At 53.2% G+C, this 15,419-nt stretch overlaps 4 protein-coding genes across 4 annotated transcripts; 1 reads left to right on the top strand and 3 right to left on the bottom strand.

Annotated features, from left to right (window-relative positions):
- Positions 1-826: 826 nt before the first annotated feature.
- On the bottom strand, positions 827-1,569 carry CC77DRAFT_1004548 (hypothetical protein; the record flags this gene model as incomplete). Its single annotated transcript, XM_018523273.1, has 2 exons — positions 827-1,033; positions 1,213-1,569. 2 exons carry the CDS (start codon positions 1,567-1,569, stop codon positions 827-829), a joined length of 564 nt encoding a protein of 187 aa, XP_018392044.1.
- Positions 1,570-4,773: 3,204 nt separating this feature from the next.
- On the top strand, positions 4,774-7,713 carry CC77DRAFT_953619 (WD40 repeat-like protein). The gene is made up of 2 exons (XM_018535436.1): positions 4,774-5,895; positions 5,948-7,713. Exons 1-2 carry the CDS (start codon positions 4,884-4,886, stop codon positions 7,639-7,641), a joined length of 2,706 nt encoding a protein of 901 aa, XP_018392043.1. The 5' UTR covers positions 4,774-4,883; the 3' UTR covers positions 7,642-7,713.
- Positions 7,714-7,879: 166 nt separating this feature from the next.
- CC77DRAFT_1056681 (hypothetical protein) lies at positions 7,880-9,894 on the bottom strand (the record flags this gene model as incomplete). The annotated part of the gene is made up of 3 exons (XM_018527929.1): positions 7,880-8,317; positions 8,391-9,704; positions 9,751-9,894. 3 exons carry the CDS (start codon positions 9,892-9,894, stop codon positions 7,880-7,882), a joined length of 1,896 nt encoding a protein of 631 aa, XP_018392042.1.
- Positions 9,895-11,192: 1,298 nt separating this feature from the next.
- CC77DRAFT_979789 (26S proteasome regulatory subunit rpn2) lies at positions 11,193-15,250 on the bottom strand. Its single transcript, XM_018536038.1, has 4 exons — positions 14,821-15,250; positions 14,571-14,740; positions 11,707-14,456; positions 11,193-11,655 (listed from the first exon to the last, which is right to left on the bottom strand). The coding sequence occupies exons 1-4, from the start codon at positions 14,958-14,960 to the stop codon at positions 11,395-11,397; spliced, it is 3,321 nt and encodes a 1,106-aa protein (XP_018392041.1). The 5' UTR covers positions 14,961-15,250; the 3' UTR covers positions 11,193-11,394.
- Between the last annotated feature and the right edge of the window lie 169 nt (positions 15,251-15,419).

Here is a 15,419-nt window from a genome sequence, read left to right as displayed (position 1 = left end):
TGGAGAACGCAGTCCGGGGCCTGCTATCGAACCGAACATCCTTCAACTGAAGCTTCTTCTCCGCCCGATTCCTACGACCACTGACTTCAATATCATGCCGCTCTTGCGAATCATCCTGACCTGCACTCCCAATGGATGGTTGCCATGTTCTTCGTTGTCGGACCGAGGTTGTTCGTTAGGCGTCCCTTCCAGATGGAATCCTTGGCGTTGGGCAGTCGTTGAGTGAGCGGAACCGGCATTGCTGGAAGCCCCCGGAGTTAAGAAACAAAGAACAAGTGACCTACCAAGATGGATGCTCAATCGTCACACACGAGGCTGATGATACAGAAGTCTGGATGGACAACTGTGTAGAGAGCGAAGGACTAGAGTAGAGCGAGTACGTGTTCTCAGCTATCTCTACGTCCAGCGAGAGACGAGGTAGGAGGTCGGCGGATGAAGTAGGGTGAAGGTGCAGGGAGTCTGAACTCTTCACGATCCTATTCGAGGAGAGACGGCGGTCGGGTTTAGGGGACCGAGAGCAGGAGATTGGGGAGTTTTATGGAAAGATAGGAGCCGAAACACTCAGCACCACATCAGATCCAAAGTTTCTCCGTGCTCGACCGTAGTGAAAGAGGGATATGAGAAGAGGGGAGAGGAGGTGAGAAGAGAGCACGATACAGACGGACGTAGCTTGGAGAAAACGACTGGGCGAGCAAAGCCCTAGGAGGTTGACGCTAACCGCATCTGACACACGGCAACTCGTACAGCATGGGAACAGGGAACTTGATACGCCCACAGCGCCCAGCCAACCGATGCGTATTCCGCCGCCGTCGTGCCCCATTGTGGATCAACCATGGCGTTTTTGCGTCTGAGAAGCTTCGGCCAGGAACACGCTCATTGAACGCGTCCTAGTCCCGTGTCTTCCGCAACCATCACCACCATGACCCAGCGCTGAGCTGCTCCCGTTGCCGTCGCGCGCACCCGCTGCTGTGCCACCGCCCCAGCCCTCACACACAGCAGCGACTTTGGCACTCGGCCTTGCTGCAGCGTAGGACTGCCCTCAGCGGCCTCGCACCAATACTGCCTGCTGCAGTTGCTTTTCTCAACGCGGCATGAAGGTCTGAGCAGCGCGCCGTGGCTGTAATATTCGCCTGGCCCCGCTCGAATTAGAGCCCTGCCAGGGCGCCGGTGAGGCCACTCATGCAGCTATACAAGGTTGCAGGATAGGCCTACGATCGCTGTCCAATGTGTCCCTCGCCTGCGCACAGGAAACAACTTGCTTTGCACACGGCCAAGACCTGCATATGGCATTGTGCCCGTCGCTCTCGCTGCTTGCATCTCAAACCCATGCCTGCACCAGAGTCGTGGTTCCCCTGACATGCTATAGGAAGCTGAGGTCATGTCATCATTAGACGATTTAGGAGAGGCTGAACTACTCCTCCTTTGTTGGAGCTGAACAAAGCAGCAGAAGACGCCTGTCGGCACGTTGCATCCCGGTAACGCGTCGCACCGCCATGTCTGCGAGTCTGCCCAAGTACGCTCCGGTCGCGCGTCCTCGACAACGGCGTCATGCTCCCCGGAGGTCCACATGGCAAATCTCAGAAACTCAGGAGTAAATTTTGGAGACTCATGGACGCGCTCTGCTCACGTTGGTCTGCATGGTAGATTACTCAAAAAGGGGACCCTGGCACGACATTCGCTGTGCAACACAGACCTCATACTGAAGCCTCAAGGCCGACCGTTGGACTCATCGTTTCGCAATGCCCGTGGTGTTTCGACGATAGTAGCTTCTAGTGCCCTTGACCCGATGATCCACGTGTTTAGTAGCGTCGACTAGCAACGCGTGTGTCGGAGCCTAAGATAGTTGGTAAGATTGCCAATTCTCCTAATTACTGTGGCCGAGTCCGTGAGTCTGGCAAGCCTCCACTGCATAGTTTCTAGAAATCAGCCATACTCCGGAGTTGACCTTCCCTTGCTGACCGGCGGGATTTATGGCGGGGTTTGCTTATATGAGCTATCCCTCTATTACGAGGTCCGGTCGTGCCGCATGCAAACGAACCTTGGAATCACTTCTGACAGCGGCTTGATGTTGCAAGTTGACGCAAACATTGTGCGTAGAGACGCGTTCATGCATGTGTGTTATCTTGAGTAAGGAAGGTGCGCCTCCGACCTAGTGAGCCTCAGCTCTGCGCGGCCGCATCAGATAGTAACAACCGTCTCCACGTCGTGCAAGCATATACGGCCGAACTCCACAACTAAATTGAAGATCGTGGTGAGTGACCAAGTCTATCGAGATCATCCTGTTGCCGATAGTTCACCTGCCAAACCTACCTAGCTTCCCCGTCCAACCGCATCGCCATGCACGCGTTTCGCAACTTGTTCAACAGACTCAATGTGATTCGGCTTGGGATATTGACAGGCGGCTGGGCCCATCGTCTCTCGCGACGACGAATCCTAGCGTGATCTTTCGCGTTCATCATCTGAGTAAAAAAGGAAGATGCTAACCCGGCAACTCCGCATTCAATCTTGCTCTAACAATCTTGCTTCACGTCGCTGCTGCAGCTAGTGGCCACCCGACATCCGCAACTGTACCATCGCCAGCCACCAATGCACCTCAGCACGTCCGGGTTCCAGGCATTATGTCACAGTCGCGAGGAAACGCGTCTTAAAGTACTTGAGCTGTGCGCACGCGACAAAACTTAAAGGATCCAGGCTATTTTCTGATCTGACTCCGTGCACAGCTGCCTCGGTCGGACGCTCTCACGGCGCTGGACTTCTTTCAAGTGGGCCGATCTTCACAACCAGCTCATTGTCAGCAAATTTGCTCCGGAATTTTCTTAACCAAGCGGATCTGATGAAGACAAAGATTGTCGGTATGACCAAAGGTCTCTTGCTTGCCTCAGCAACGGTGCGCCGAGGCCCGCAGGACAGCGACCCGGTACTACATGCGACTCGTCATAGAAGCATGCTAATCTTCGGCTTCATCGCTTAAAGGCGTTACCTGGGCACTGCATGCACTTGTCAGAAGATCTGTGCATGCTTGCACGACGGCGATGAGCAAACTTTTCAACGTCTCTGGCTGTGGCCGCGGGACCACACTGCATGTTTCAATATTCAACATGCGCTTCTGCACCAAGCACCGTGAGCAGCAACGGGTCCAGTCTGTTGCAACCAGTCTTTTCGCACGGCATCACTGACTTGCGTTCCACGGACAATGAGGCCCGCCGCAATAACAACATACCCCGCCTGACGGTCCAAGCTCTCGCTTTGAAATTTCCAAGGTTCGACCTCTGCTTCAACTGCGAGATCATCCCGATATTTGCTTCTCAGCGCGTCTTGGGTCTTGTAAGGCCCCTGGGGCGTTCGCGTAAGACGCGCACCGCGTACGCGCAGACTTATGGTTCGCAGTCCACCATCATGTACCATGAAACCCTTTGAAAAGACTAGGCCTGAAGCTCGTCTCGGTCTAATCCAATACCTGGGCATATGCGGGATTCAACATCCTTCGCCAGCCCCTGGAGATCCTCATGTTGCTATTATTGCGCAACGGACATTTCGAATTTCAATCAAAACCATCTTATCAAAGCTTTGCCAATCCCTCAACCGAAAAAGAACCCAACACCGTTGCGGCGCAACAATGACATTTGGCAGCCCCCCCTCCGCCGGAGTGCGAAGGGATGCATTTTCCCGATCAGCGTTAACTCGCCAACGCTTCTGCAAACAGTTTCTTCATGACGTGAGTATTGAAACATTGAGTTCGGTCCGCACGTGGACCAGCAAAGCTAGTCTTGACTCGCGCGGTATTGCCGGAGCATTCTCCAACAAGTGGCTTGTCAGAAGACGAGGCGGATTTAGACCACCGGAACAATAGGTCAGTCAACGGTCGGTCAGCGAATTAGACGCAACACCTCGCCTCGAGCACAGGACTGTAATCACTTTGCCTTTTCGTAAGGTCACATCATGATAACTTGGCGAATTCTAATTGCAGTATTGTGGACTTTAAAATGTTTGCAAGTACACAGCCTGCGCAAGCACTATAATGCGTCCATGGGCATGAAGTAGTGAATATTCTGTCGATTGCAGCACCTAGCATCGAAATATATCCTCGCGGTACGTTCTGGAGCTCCGTCAAAGACACATGTTAAGCAACTCACGACGTATACATGCATAGTGCTTCCCGAGTAGGCGGGTCCAACTGTGAATGACGACCTTCCTCATACTAGCATATGCAAGAAACCTGTCTCTCAGAGGACCGCCTGGTACTCTAGAGAACTGTTCGCTCCAAGTTTGTAGAGGTGAATTCGAGTAGTTGTACGTATGTCCACCTTGTCATTAAGAAGCAGTGCACTTCACACCTCTAAGCCCCTTTGGACGCAGAGGCGGAATTTGTTGCCCAACATGACTCTCTCCTGGGTTAAGAGATCCGACCGTGTTCGCTTGTATGTATGTTTACTGCTCGGTGACCCTCATCGTGCTTTATAACTGGACGGACCGGTTCTGGCGTCTGCGAAGGGGTGGATCGAAGCGAGGGACACGAGAGCGCAGGACGTGGAGAATGGGCAGTATCGGACGGTTTAAAATATATCATCTGGGTGTTTGTGAGTATCCAAACAGATAGCTGCCTTTGGTGAGAGACATTGCCAACGTGCAGATGCCATTTCTGTCTGAAGCATTGCAAGACGGTGCGGAGGTGATGCGGAGGTCGTCTTGAGATCGGAGAAACATTCCCCGAGCTCCGACGGACCCACCGAAAAGTCAAAGTCGGCTCGCCAAGAGTTCGAGAGAAGTTCGCGACTGAGCTCTTCCGCAGCAATGAGTGTCGTATTGTAATGCTAGCGCTCGCCTCGTAGACGTTCGCACAGCTCCGCATATCCTACCGCTAGATAAATATCCCACTATCGACCATGGATATCCACCGATCCCGCTTCGTGCCTTACCCGCCGTCTGCGATCAACGCGCTCGCCTTCTCGCACCCGGAACCCGAACATGGACAGCAGGATCCTGAGTCTCTGAGGCTGGCGATTGGACGCGCAAATGGAAACATTGAGATATGGAACCCCGCAAGAGGCTCGTGGCTTCAAGAGAAGGTCTTCTATGGCGGCAAGGATCGGAGCGTCGAAGGGCTGGCTTGGACCCAAGAGCCAAATTCACGCGATGCGCATGGCAAGGTGGTGCCCGGACGTCTGCGACTGTTCAGCATCGGATACTCAAGCAGTGTCACAGAATGGGATCTCACCACGGGTCTTCCGGCGCGACACTCGGACGGTAACCATAGCGAAGTCTGGTGCTTTGCTGCACAGCCCAGGAAGAACGCGAGCGGTGCGTGCCAGAAGCTTGTTGCAGGTTGCGCCGACGGTACTATCGTCCTTCTGTCTACCGACGATAACGATCTCACTTTCGAGCGCTTCGTCTCCCGCGCCACAAACAAGAAGGCGCGTGCTCTCAGCATCGCATACAAGGATCAGCACACGGTTCTGGCAGGTTTTGCCGACAGCATGATTCGAGTCTTCGATACGAGGAACGGAAATGTGATTCGAAACATTTCTTTGGGAAGCGGTCCTCACGGTGGACCTAAGGAAATCCTGGTATGGAAGGTCAAGTGCCTTTCCAACGGCGATTTCGTGTCAGGAGACTCTACTGGCGACATCCGCATCTATAGCGGCAAGAACTACAGTCAGACCCAGAGGATATCTGGGCACGAAGCCGATGTGCTCGATCTCGCTGTGACCCGCGACGGAACCAGCATCTTCAGTGCAGGCATGGATCGCCGTACCTGTTTCTATACGAGCAAGAAGGGACAATCCCAAGGACAGAGCGGAAAATGGCGAAAGGTGTCGCACCAGAGGTACCACGAACACGACGTTAAAGCCATGACAACATATGAGGGCAACAACCTTAGCGTGGTGGTCACAGGAGGTACGTACATATGCGCATCTTCACAGCTCATGTCTAACATGTAAACGTTTAGGTATTGATACCCAGCCCATCGTTGTCCCCATCCGCACATTCGGCAAGGAGCTTAGCCGTGGTCTCCCTGCTTTGCCTCCTACTCCGCCCCTAACAAGCGCCCCAGAGGCCAGGTTGTTGGTGAGCTGGTGGGGCACAGAAGTACGGATATGGCGTGTTAAGCCTCAGGATGACGGTACGGAGAAGCCCAAGGTCGTTGCACGCCTTGCTCTTCAGGGAGAGGAGAACATCATATCGGTGTCCATCTCCAGAGATGGTGGTCTTCTTGCCGTTGCGACAGCCAGCACAGTAAAGTTGTTTCATCTATTACATCTGGCTGGAGCTGGACAAGCTTTGCGTGTGCGCAGACTCGAGATGCCTTCCATTCCTGGCGCGAAGACTCTCAAGTTGGCCTCGAATGGTAAATGGCTAGCAGCTATCACGGCGACCGACGAGATTCAGCTGGTCAGAGTGGTACGGACAGATGACCCGGCAGACCCACCTCGCGCACTGGAGAAAGTACAGCCCCTCTTCCGAGTCGATCGCGACGTCACTACACAGAACCCTCTTAGCGGACCCTCGGGAGCTTACGAGCGATCAATCGCACATGCCGACTTCTCCGCGGATGGTAACGTCTTCGCTGTGGTCGATCTGGCAGGCTACATTGATACGTGGGTCGTTGAAGGGCATGAGGACACAGCTGCACCTGAAATTGACATTGACGATGCTACACCTGCTGCCAATGATGACGATGGATCTGACGACGACGAAGAACAAACGAGCGAACAGATAACATATCTAGGTCAGCACTGGATACGAAATCCAAGTGGTCATCTACTTCCCCAATTGGATTCGACGCCCGTTCTGCTCTCTTTCCAGCCCAGCTTAGACGCCTCAAACCAGCCGGAGCCCAATGGCAACCCTGCTGTACACCCCACAAGAAACAACCCTCACCCCCACTCGCACGAGCTACCTACTACGGACTACCGATTACTGTTGGTCTCTGCGGAACACCAGCTCTACCTCTTCGATGTCATGTCCAGTCGCCTGTCAGAATGGTCAAGACGGAACCCAACATCCAGCTATCCCCACGAATACAAACAGCTCGACCTTCCTGCGAAGGGTTGCATCTGGGACGTCACGGAATCTCAACAACGGGTGTGGCTCTATGGCGAGAAGTGGCTGTTCATGTTCGACCTCACGAAAGATTTCTCAATTTCAGACGCCGAACACGCTGGAAAGAAGCGGAAGCGCGATGCCCTCAAGAACAACAGCGGTGCTGGTGATGCAGTACCTCAAAAGGAGGCACCAGTCACCAAGATGCGCAAGTTCCAAAACGATGCCGCCGACAACGCTGCGAAGCAAAAATGGGTTGACGTCCACGCTGTCAGTCGCAAGACTGATGCTGAAGACGATGATGACATGGAAGACACCATTCAGCCTCTCGCCACTCTACGTAGGGCTAACACGCAAGATGGTGAGCAGACAAACGGAGAGACGGAAGAAGACCAAGTTAACGGAGGTGGAGAAGTCGGACAAGTGGAGCAAAGCAAAAAGAACGAGCCATGGTGGCACACATTCAAGTACCGTCCTATATTGGGCATTGTGCCCATTAGCGCCGATGACAGTTTCTCTGCACCTGAGGTGGTGCTTGTGGAAAGGCCCAGCTGGGACTTGGATCTGCCGCCGAGGTTTGTGGGTACACATGAGCAGTGAGGGAAGCATATATTTGGATAGCGATGTACGAAAGGTTGCTAGCAGTAGAGAGATACCTAATCTTATGCGTTGTATTGTCAACATGTCTTACCGGTGTATGAGCACGATCGCACCATGTTAGAAGTGAGCTCTGTACACCAGTCGTTCAATACTTTGCTTCCTTGGGTCGATGAAACAGTCTGATAAATCATGCATTACGGAAATGAAATACATTCATAAGTATTGTGGTCTACATGCTCTAATACCTCTTTGCACTGTCCTCCTCCCAACCACTCGTTTCATACCTTCCATACCCTCTCCCTTCAGTCTCCGCACTCCCTCTCCCCGGATCCATGACCCTATCCCTCAGACTTTCCCTCACAGACTCTTGGCTCACAAGTCTACCCTCACTACCTGCCGAATCCCTCGTTCTCCTCTCTCCATTTCGTCCTCTTGGCAGATCCGTGTCGACACCAAAATCTCTCTCCATGACCATCTCCTCTTTATCCAACATCTCTGTTACTCCTCTCCCGTTCCCGTGCACGATGATGCGTGTTTTGTTCAAAGAATGTTGGACGGGTTTCTTTGCGTTGAAGATGTCGCTGATCTCCTCGAGGGTGCGGCGCCGAGTTTCGACGAAGAAGAAGTAAATAATAACGAATTCGAACATGTCCCAGAATATGAATAAGAAGTAGTACTAGTAAAGCACTTTGAGTCAGCCGGTGTTGACTTAAATAAACGGGCAATGACAAGAAAAGTAAACAACATACCTTCCACCCGGCCTTCGAAAACGCGATGCCTGTAACGAAAGTATTGTAAAAATTGGCAATGTTGACCCAGAAGTTGTAGAACGCCATTCCCTTTGCTCTACTCTCGTACCGCAGACACTCCACGGGATATAACTGCTGCAGCGGCGTGTACCCCGTCGAGTAAATGAATCCGCAGATGAAGACAAACGCAATCACCGCTCTCGCCTGTCCAGGTCGTTTGATCAAAGGCGTGCCGGTCTCTACATCGTATATGTATTTCCCATCCGGTCCCGTTTGAAGATTCGTAGCAACGAGTGCGCAGACAATGGTAAACACGCCAACGAGCAGCGCGGTCGAGACAAGGAGCTGAGGGCGTCGGCCCCAGGAATCTGTATAGACAGCACCGAATATTGCGCCGGCAAAGGAAACAACGTTTTGCATGCCGTTGTATAGGAGCCGAGTGTGATTGTTGTTGATACCAGCGCCTTGGAGCATGGTAGGGTAGTAGTAAGACACAGGCCCGTTTCCAGACCATTGACCAAAGAACGCCATGCAAACGACAAGACTGGTTCTGTAGCGGGCTTCGCGTGAGTTGAAGAGCTCGCGGTAGTCCCACCAGCGTTTATCGGAGCCTGTGACGCTAATGTCTTCGACCATCTCCTTGTATTCCAGTTTGACGATGGGTGAGTCGCGATTCCCTTCACCATGGAAGCGCGCCATGGTGTCGAGCGCTTCTTCATGTCTGTCGTTGGCGATGAGCCATCGAGGAGTTTCTGGCAAGAACGGCGAGCAGACAAAGACTGTGCCGGCGAAGATCATCTGGAGCCATAGCGGGATACGCCAGGACGACGTGCCGGGAATATTGCTGGTCCCGTATGGGACGAACGAGCCTGGGATACCGCCGACGTACCAGAAGGTGTTGAAGATACCTGTGCAGACGCCGCGGTACGATGGATGTGCCATCTCAGATACGTAGGCAGGACCGGCAGTCGACGTGATGGCGACGCCGAAACCGAGGACGAAGCGACCACCCATGAAACCACCAAGGTTGACACATGTTGCTTGAATGCAGGCACCCAGAATGATGATCGAAGTACCAATGCACATTCCCCATTTTCTTCCCCTGAAATCTGTAGCCGGACCAGCGACGAATGATCCGACAAGGTTTCCGATGGTGTATATGGCGTAGACAATTCCAGTAGTGGGGGTTCCTTCGTGGGTGTCGAAGCCGAAATACGCTCGGTATTGAGGGTAACTGTTGATGGCTCCCATGAGCGATCCATCGTATCCATTGATGCAAGAGTTTAGTGTGGCGATGAAGAGGCAGAGATACAGCTGTTGCATCGTCAATAACATTCTTACAGAACGCGTATCACCATACCTTGAACATAGCCTTTGTCCATGGCCTAACATTAGCCTTGGCCGTTGCATCGGCAAAAGCAACATTCTGCACTTGGCGAATCTGTGTCGAGCTACTACGCTCCGTATGCGAAGTATATATATCCCTCTTGTGGCGGTGATCCATATTGCTGACCAACTTGCGCGACCCTCACAAACAATACGATTGTCGAAGTTCGCAACGTCAATCAAATGAGTTGAATAATGAAGTTGTCGTCGTCGTCCTCAATCCCGAGGTAACGGATAGCATGACCTACACATTAGTACCGTATAAGCAGGACCGCGGAGCTGCGAGCGGAGAGGCAAGGCACAGTAATATATTCAATCGCCCATCCACGCGACCAAAGGATCCAGATCGTCTCGCCAGTAAGAGGGCGTGGGCTATACGTACCCATTCTTAAAGTGCAGACCCGCATGGATGTGGCACAGTGCAAGGACGTCCCGCAGGCGCATGATGACCGGGTATTTGCAGACCTGCGGCTTCGCTTAAGTCTGGAGCAAGAAACGATTGGATGCCCAGGGTGATAGGTAAGATGAGAGGCTTGGAGAATTATGGTGGCCATTTCACCCGCTGTCAGAGAACAAGTAGCTTATCGTATGTCCCATAGTGCTCCACCATCTGACTGTGTACATGGCTGGCGTGGTGTTGGGGGAGGCATGCATTTGGCGCGTTGGTGGAAAGGTACTTTGTACCGAATGGATATATTTCCTTACTCAGTAGAGACCGAAACTGAGACGGTCGGAAGCGTGGCAACCACTAGGCCGCCTGTCGCTCGTTCTCATTCGTACCATGCCGCAATCCTTCGCTTCGTAATGCTTGCCTGACCTTTCGACACAGGCGGCGATCAGTGCATCATCATGAACCCTTGCGCGCTGCAGTGTGAGAACGAGAAGCGAGTAAGGTACTCTGAATTCTGCGGTACAAGTTTCCCGTTGTTGCTTTCGCTGTCGCCAATCTTGATGTTTGCGAAAGATGAAGTCTAGAAGACAGCCCTTGTCGCACCTCTCCACCCGCAAACCAAGCTAGCGGACCGAAGAATCCGGGGAACGCAGGGGAGGTGCGACCCGCACACCATCCAGAACAGCGTCGTACCAACGCCCACTCCCTCTACGAAGAAACGCTGTTAACAATAAATCACATTCACAATCATCAAGCTCTTGGCCAGTAGATTCTTCCGGAATGTCTACTTCTGGTCTACTGTCGTAATTCTGCGTTTCAGCTCCACTCGCCACTGCCACTGCAGGCCCATCAATCTATTCATATTGCCGTCCCACCTTCCACTGCCGGCATATGTTCCAGCGGTTTCTGAGAGGACCGTGGATCTTCATGGTCGTCTGATCCTTCGTATATTGTTCCATGCAAGATCCTAGAAGATTAACACCAACATCATCACGTCACCAACTCAAGCAAGCCAGAAGATCATTCAGTATCAAAGTGATGAACCCTCTTCTCTGGCTATTATACATGCATCCTAGTCTAAAATAGCTTACGGGGAAAGGTGGCTCTACAAGCCTCCCTATAACCTATGGTGAATGCAAAAACCCTCCTCCATTGTGTCCCATCTCCAACCCCCAATAGGCTGGGCTGATAGTATAGACCGCTCACTACCGTGGCCGCCGGCGTCGTCTATTCGTCGTCGTCCGGGTTCGTGTCCGATTCGTAGACAAACTCACCCGGCGTCGACGCTTCGGCCTCACCCTCATCCACCATATTGTCGCTGACCGGCGCTGCAGCAGTTGTTACTGATACGCCTTCTGGACCTTGATCTCCTGAGGAACCCGACGCGCCAGGGGCAGGGGCAGGCACGGCCTTCTTTACCTTGAGCTCCAAGAGCGTCTTTGGTTCTGAAGGCTTGGTGTCTGTGAGAAGAATGACACCGAGAGTTGGCTGAGAGTGTGTTAGCTTAGTCATCTTCCATGTGGTATGTGGGCTACTAACCTTCTTCACTGGTACATATCGTTCGCTCGGGAAGCTGATGTACTTCACTTGTGGCGGCAGTACACGCGACATGTTCTCCAGTTCATAGCCAACCTTCTCCTTCTCCTTCTTCTTCGATGGCTCCACGGATTGGGTACCATCGGCCTTCTCACCATCTTCCTTCTTAGGATCCTCGTCGACGTCCATCTTATCGTCGTCTGCAGGCTTAGGTGTGGTAGGAGTATGATCCACGTCCATGCTTTCCCTCCGCTTTTGGCGCTCCTTTACCATTCGTCGTCGCTTATCTTGAGCGGTTGTCGACAAAACGGCAGTCTTGATCTTCTCGGGCGCCTCTTCAGCCTTGACCTCTGCATCTGGTGGGTAATCGAACGTGCTTGGCCTCGTGTTGCTGTGGAACTTGAACGACGGAATCTCCAGCTCCTGGTCTAGACCAATGACTGCAGTAGATGTGAAGCTCAATGACAAGAAGTGAGTCAAAGGGAACCAGTACCAGTACTGCGTGAAGACAGCCATGCCGACAATAGCGGCCATGTTCAAGTTACCAGTCGGCGTCTGCAGGCCGATTGTGCAATTCCGGCCTCCAGCGTCAATGATACCGATAGCTAGAGCAGCACCCAACTTGGCCAAAGCATCCTCATGGCGGTCGCTGACAACCTTGGCAAGCTGCTTTCGGATAGACGCTACCTTGGGATTCATCGCCTCGTTTTGCTGCACCATGATCATGGCTAACGCAATCAAAGCGCCTTGTCGGACGAAGTCGGTTGAGTCCTTCATCATGGGCTCCAACAGATCTACAGCCTCGGGAAGGCCAGTTCCGGCACATGCAATACCAAGAGCCATGGTGGCTCCGTAGCGCACATGTGGGTTGTACGACTCTGCGAGAAGCTCGACCATGCGGGGTACACTGCCTGGCTTCCTGAAGAGGATGAAGCCCAAGCTCATGACTGCAACTCTTCGTACGTCGTCGCTTACATCACTGACCGCAACGTGGAGTAACCTGCGGACGGCCTTGTTGCTACCTGTACCACAGTACGCCAAAGCGATGGTCATGATACCTCCGTAGCGCAGAGTTGGGTCTGGGTCGTCAAGGAGCCCGTTAATGAGCTCATCGGCAGCCTCTTGTCGACCGTACATGATAAGTGCCATACCCATGGCAAGACCACGAACAATCTTCTCGTGTTGGGTGTCGTGCGCATACTGGATCATGTCTTCGAGTGCCTTGATGTTACCAGTGCCGAGCATGACGAGACCCATTGAGAGACCGACAGCCTCACCGTTGATGGCAGAGTCTGTGTATAGAACGTTCTTGAACGCCTCGAAGATCTCCTCGGAGCCAGTGGCCATACCGGCGACACCAAGACCGAGCGCACCGCCATGCTGGATGACCTCCTCAGATGCATTCTGGAACTGCTTGAGTAGCAGATCAAGAACATTGCTTCCGTGATTGGCGTAGATCAAACCAAGAGCGTACAGTGATCCACCCTGCTCATAATGAGAGCCTGACGAAACGCTGTCCTTGGGAAGATAAGGCTCAAGAAGCTTCTGGCCTTGTGTGATGTTGCCACGGTGGATGACACCCAGAGCAGCGGTTGCGGAGAACTTGGACCAGTTCACTGCCTTTCCTAACCATTCCAGGTTCTCGCGGAAGAATGTGTCATTAGTAGTGCCAGCATTCATGAAGGCGTTCGCAAATGTGACACTGGAATGGAATATGGAGTTCCTGGCCTCCAAGCTGTCACGGACCTTGTTCAGCACGGCTTTGTCTGTGCGGTTGTTTCTGTAAAGGAATTCGAGGTTCAGCTCAATGCTCTTGGTTCCGCGAAGGATGTAGCGAACATTGTTGAAGACCTTGATCTGATCTTCACTCGCCTGGTCGCCCTTTGAGTTGCTAGTGTCCACGTCTGCAAGCAGAGAGTCTGATTCGCCTGCTTCCGTAGGTTTCTGCTCCTCCTTCTCGGCTTCTGGCAGCTCCTCCATGACCTTTGTGAGGAACTCTTGTGTGCCATTCTCGTACAGGTCGAACGAGATCTGGTATGCGACTGCGCGAGACTTGTCGTCGCCGCGCTCGATCAGCTGTCGGATGAGCTTTGAAGCGAGTGAGTGCTGGTTGAGGTACACTACACATTTGGCAATGGAGAAGTAATCGGGATTCGGGATTTGGTGATCGTTGAGGAGATCCAAGATCAGGCGGAGAATCTCGTTCCTCAGGCCTCGCTCTTGCACCACATTCATGCAGATGTCCAGGACGTATTCCATCAAATCCTCGCTCTGTGCAGAAGGCTGTGCAGGCTTCTTGCCCTGCTTCTTCCCATCTTGGCTCGCGCGGATGATTGACTCCTTCAAAACTTCGAGATTCCGTGCCTCAATGGCGATTCCTACGACCTGTTTGTAGTTGCCGCTTTGGTAGCAGCTCTCGAATATTCGTCGCACAGTGTCGTGGAGGTTCTTCTGGACATTTCGCTGTAACACCATCGGGGTGGGATGTGCTCCAGGTACACCAGCATTACCTCCTCCTGGGAGAGTAGGATCGAATGTCGACGAATCTTCCCTAGAGAGAAGTGACTTGGAGGGTAACGCGGACTGTGAGAAGGGCGTTATCGGAGAGGCCAGACTGGCTGAAGTGCTGGCACCTCCTGCTGCACTCCCAGAGAACGATGTGCTAAGTTGCGGCGGGGCCTGGCTCGCCTTGCTGACCGGTGTAGGTGGGTTGTGCATGACGGACAGCGCGATGTAGGTATCTAAGCACTTTGCTGGAAAAAGCAAGTTAGCCGATTGTGCTCCAAGTATGATGAATCCACTGCTTCAGCTTAAGATGGAAGTAGTCGTGAGCTGATTGGAAGGCTCAGGTGTCCGTGTTGTCTTACCCAGTATTGTCTCCTCGAACTCGGCGGCCTTGTGGATATCGAAGAGCTTGCCGGCACCCAGTGCGAAGACCATGCTCTCATTGTACTCTTGCAGCTGGTAGTACACCTTTGCGGCTACTAAAGCAGCAAGCTCTCGCTCGGGAAACGATTCGTCTTCGTAGAGAGCCTCACTATGACGCACCCATGTTAGCAGCTGCTCCGATGGTGATGGGCTGACGAGAGCGCGTAGAAGCTCCGCTAGGTTTCTTACATCTGACTGACAGAGCCCGCGACCTCTGGCCACAGAAGGTCGATCTCCTCGTTCAGCCGCTGGAGGGCGAATGAGCGCAGGGCCGGGTCTGGCTCCGAGAGGAAGCCGACGACACCGGCGGCGGACGTGAGGCCAACCATTGTGTTGTTTCTGGCGGGGGCGACGTGTGGCCTGGTGTTGTTGAATGGCCGTCGGCGGTTGTGGTGAGGGTGAGAGCTGTTGTTGCGGAAGTGGGTAGAAGCGTATGGAGCTGCGCTGTGGCGCCTGCGGGCTTGCCTGGGGTCAAAGGATAATCTGAGGCGGTGCTGCGTCGGACTCTATAGTGACGGTCGCAGTGAAAGAGGGACGAGAAGATGAGGGTGGGCGGCTGATGGGGGGATGGCGTGGCGCCGTTGTGATGTTCGGGGAATCGTGTACGTGATGGTCTAAACAGTAGCTCGTGAGTTTCGGAAGCGGCGACCCTGGTCCACTTCAGCATGACATAATACGCTACTTGCGCATCACCCACGATAAGCTCTACCTAGGCAGACATTCCACGTCATTAGCATTGCACAGTTCGGATGACAGTCTGCATGTTTATGCAGCACACAGGCGTCTGC

This window comes from Alternaria alternata (assembly GCF_001642055.1).
Source record: "Alternaria alternata strain SRC1lrK2f unplaced genomic scaffold CC77scaffold_1, whole genome shotgun sequence".
Taxonomy (NCBI): domain Eukaryota; kingdom Fungi; phylum Ascomycota; class Dothideomycetes; order Pleosporales; family Pleosporaceae; genus Alternaria; species Alternaria alternata.
The sequence above is the reverse complement of the archived record's forward strand: the minus strand, read 5'-3'. Positions and strand labels throughout refer to the sequence as shown.

Coding starts and splice junctions, on each gene's coding strand:
- CC77DRAFT_953619 (XM_018535436.1), top strand. CDS start 4,884: ATGGATATCCACCGATCCCGCTTCGTGCCTTACCCGCCGTCTGCGATC. Junction 5,896..5,947: donor TAGCGTGGTGGTCACAGGAG/GTACGTACATAT, acceptor GTAAACGTTTAG/GTATTGATACCCAGCCCATC.
- CC77DRAFT_979789 (XM_018536038.1), bottom strand. CDS start 14,960: ATGGTTGGCCTCACGTCCGCCGCCGGTGTCGTCGGCTTCCTCTCGGAG. Junction 14,741..14,820: donor GCGGGCTCTGTCAGTCAGAT/GTAAGAAACCTA, acceptor GGTGCGTCATAG/TGAGGCTCTCTACGAAGACG. Junction 14,457..14,570: donor GTTCGAGGAGACAATACTGG/GTAAGACAACAC, acceptor TGCTTTTTCCAG/CAAAGTGCTTAGATACCTAC.